Raw genomic sequence first — 4,189 nt, forward strand, 5'->3', positions numbered from 1 at the left:
CATTTCAAACATGAGGGCATGCAATGATTATTATATGAGTACATGTAATAAATGTCAAAGGGTTGGAAGAAACCATGGAGAATGTTGTATGCCTGTAACACTGTTCACCATGACTGGTTTGATGATGGGTCACCACTAATCTGGGTAAGCATATTAATTTTACAGTTTACTTTATAAAGGCGAAACAATTACAGTACCCAACCAAAATAGTCCTTTGTTTCTGTAAATTTAAGAAACTCCCAACAAAAGTGGTTATTTCTTTGAGCAGTTTGATTATACTATGACTGAGTATGATTTAGTGTTTGATACAAAATGAAATGGTAAAAGAAATCAAACTGCTAGAAGAAATTGTATCAGGCCACTGAGAAATAACTCAGAACCACACACTGAGTATTAAATATGACTTTACATTTATTTATGTGATTGACTCTCAATGAAATATCCATACACTAAATAATTACATGTACAAAAAAATAAATAATGACATATGAATTTGAACTTAGCAACAACAACAAAAATACTTTGAAGGGGCACAATTTAAGTTTGCGATTAGAATATTCACCATTTTCCGATTGTTAATAGACTATGATTGATTTTTGTTCATTAAATATTTCTTGGTGTTCTTCTCAGGCTTAAACAATATGATAAAACACTTTGGAGCAAATATACACATTATTAGACCAAAGCTGGAGGCCAGAATGGCAAAAATCTCCACAACCACTGTAAATTTCCCAGGAGAGCTGACATATGCTGGGATAAAGGTGATCCACACTGCACAGAATATCAGCATGCTGAAAGTGATAAGCTTGGCTTCATTGAAATTATCAGGTAATTTGCGGGCTAAGACAGCTAAAACAAAACAAAAGGCAGCAAGTAGGCCTATGTAACCGAGAACAGCCCAGAAGCCAACAGCAGAGCCTAATGAACATTCCAATATGATTTTCTCCTTGTATGTGGTTAGATTTTTTATTGGAAAAGGAGGGCTCACTACCAACCAAATAGTACATATTAAAACTTGAATAAAGGTGAAAGACACAACAGTCATTCTTTGTTGTGGAGGACCAAACCATTTCATGACATTGTTACCTGGAAGTGTCGCTTTAAAAGCCATTAAAACCACTATGGTTTTCCCAAGTACACAGGAGATACAGAGCACAAAGGTGATCCCAAATGCAGTGTGACGCAGCATGCAGGACCACTCTGATGGTGCTCCAATGAAAGTTAATGAACATAAGAAACACAGAGTGAGAGAGATGAGCAGCAGAAAGCTCAGCTCAGAGTTGTTGGCCCTAACTATTGGAGATGTCCTGTGATGAAAGAATATAGCCGCCGTGATAATAGCCAGAAAAGCACCCACAACTGAGAATGTAGCCAGGATAATTCCTAGGATGCCTTGAAAGGAAAGATACTCTACAGGCTTAGGGATACAAGTGTCTCTCTTTGCATTAGGCCAGAATTCCGTGAGACAGCGTAGACAATCAGCAGAATCTGAATAAAGAAAAAAAAAAAGAGAGACTTCTGGGAAGCGTAAAACCATTTTAAATGCTTGGACAAAAATTTGATTTTACCTGTTGTATTACTGATCTCTCCCTCAGGACACGCTATACAGTCATAGCAGCAGATGGGTTTTCCTTTCTGCAGTACTTTACGAGTTCCTGGAGGACAACTGTCAGTGCACACTGACACTGGCACCTGTCAACACACAAAGGTGGCATAATAAATATAAATTATCTTGTTCAGTAGAGTTAGATTCTCATCCTTTGAGTCATTACTTTTCTGCTATCCCCCATCCAGGTAATGTTTCTGTTAATCCAAAATTCGTGGCCCACTGGTAGTGATGCATCATACAGCCCCACAGTTATCATATCAATGATTCCACTTTCACTTTTCTGCCAGTTGACGAGCTCATAAATAGCCACAGGATCCCCATTAGCATTAAATGACACATCATATCCATTTTGGGTAAAATTAACTTTTTTCAGTTCAATTAAAATCTATAAAAATGAATAAAGAGAGAGCGTGGGAAAAAAGAAAATACATACAATATTGCAATTATTAATAGTAATACTTTATTTGATCCAAGTTATATTAGAGGTGATGAGGGAAACTGCCATTAAGATATTTATTTCTTCTGACCTGTTTGGACTGCAACTTGGTTAATGTGTCACACTGAGCTGTGACATTTGCTCCTCGACACATTGCATTATGAATGGCATGTGCTATTGCATACACAGCTTTGTACACCATGTTAGTAATTCTGAGCTGAGATGTGTCAGTGTACTGATTATGGAGACTGTTTATGTCTTCTTTTCCATCACATACCTTCTTGTCTGCAGCAGTATCTAAAAATAAACAAAGACAGAACTGACATTTTAAACTCTGAAATTCAAACTAGTCTCAGATCTCATTTATGTACTTACAAATTACATTACCACTGTGATTCATAATCTCAAAAGATTAAAAATATATAGATATGTAAAGTCTGTAATACAAAAACTAAGTCACGTAAACTGGAAAGAAATGCATCTGGAAGTGCAGATTCTTTTCTTTCCATGTTCCTTAGACAAGGTATCATAAGTATCAATATTTGTAGAGAGCCACCTGTCTCATATTTCATTGCTACCATTAATACTTCAAGCTCATGGATCAACAGTGCACCTTGTAACACCAGAAGTTTGACAGGATCATTTAAACCTAGAAACATTCCTTACTGTTTTTAAGTGTGCAGTTGAATGAACCTTCCCAAAACTCAGCAAGTATTTGAGAAGCAGCCACTTCAGAGGGAGACAGATTCAACAAGAAGTCTCTGAGACCTGAAATTACTGACTTCGGAATCGCAAATCCAATGGCCCCAGCACATAAATGGAATTTCGTTAATTCTGAGTATGTTATCCAAGACTCACTGCCTATCCACTGGCGGGGTGGGGAAGGCTCACGTGAAAGCTCCTCCAGCAGTATCCTCATGTCTCCTAAAGCTGCAAATGCGACAACAACCATAGCTGTAGACCTTGACAAACAACATAGTGCATTAGAAAGATGTTTTTATGTCTTCACATCATCAAATGTTTATTTTAAAGATAATTAAACAAGTTAATGCACAATAAATATCTGTGATGAAGAAACCTGCGGATAACATCTGCCACTCTCTGAATTCTGCTCTGTGGGTCTGTCCGATAAAAAGATACAGAGTATTCCACACAGATCCCCTCTTTCTGTGCTGCTTGGAGAAAAGAAGCCATGCCCTTATTTCCATAATCCGAATCCGACCGAACAGCACCTATCCAAGTCCAGCCAAAGTGTTTCACTAGCTTGGCTAGTGCTTCAGCTTGAATCTGGTCACTGGGAATTGTTCTGAAAAAACTTGGGTACTGCTGCTTGTCAGACAAGCATGCACATGTCGAAAAGTGGCTAACCTAAACCAAAAGAAATAAAACAGTGTAAATGTAAAAGAACCGCAAAATCAAATATCATGCACATGCTTAATGTAAATACAAAAATTGGAAACATTTACTTGGGGAATGTTAAAGGCCCTGATGACTTGTGACAAACTGATGGATGTCGTAGACCCAGAGTCCCCAACAACGGCCATCACCATACCAGATTGTGAGCAATTGTTACCAATAAAAAACACAGGGTCGAAGCCATTTAGAAACTGAAATGCCACATGCACTGCCACAGCCACTGATGCACATGAGTCATAGATCTGATACCCGAGCCTAATTCTGGGCAGCAGCTCTGTGCTGTTGTTAATCTCTTCTATGGCAAAGACCATTGCACGTAATGATTGCAGTTCACTGGTGATAATGCTGCAGAAAGTCAACTCACTGTTAGAAATTAAACTACAGACTTAGGTTAAATGTCACAAGAAAACATTGTAGGAGTTGTGGGTTTTGACCATGGCCAGATAATGACTTCATTGTATAAGGGTACTTCAACACATTGTCTGACCAGTTAAATTCAGCAAAAATGATTATCATGCTCACAAGATCACAAAAATGTATAAATAAATATGTAAAGGCTTGCCATTTCCTGTTCAATTTTTTTTTTAAATTGTTGTTTAACAATATGATTTCTGTTTTCAAAATACAACTATTACTTCCAAGAATATAAATGACTGACTATTGGAATACTTTTCTTGTTTATTTTTTTTTTCAGCACCACACAAGAGCAATGTAATACTACAGAACAT

At 37.4% G+C, this 4,189-nt stretch overlaps 1 protein-coding gene across 1 annotated transcript; it reads right to left on the minus strand.

Annotated features, from left to right (window-relative positions):
* Positions 1-439: 439 nt before the first annotated feature.
* On the minus strand, positions 440-3,787 carry LOC101484467 (extracellular calcium-sensing receptor-like). Its single transcript, XM_023152720.2, has 7 exons — positions 3,512-3,787; positions 3,124-3,413; positions 2,712-3,007; positions 2,137-2,342; positions 1,773-1,994; positions 1,569-1,692; positions 440-1,488 (listed from the first exon to the last, which is right to left on the minus strand). The coding sequence occupies exons 1-7, from the start codon at positions 3,770-3,772 to the stop codon at positions 584-586; spliced, it is 2,304 nt and encodes a 767-aa protein (XP_023008488.2). The 5' UTR covers positions 3,773-3,787; the 3' UTR covers positions 440-583.
* Positions 3,788-4,189: the final 402 nt, after the last annotated feature.

This window comes from Maylandia zebra, linkage group LG14 (genome assembly GCF_041146795.1).
Source record: "Maylandia zebra isolate NMK-2024a linkage group LG14, Mzebra_GT3a, whole genome shotgun sequence".
Taxonomy (NCBI): Eukaryota; Metazoa; Chordata; class Actinopteri; order Cichliformes; family Cichlidae; genus Maylandia; species Maylandia zebra.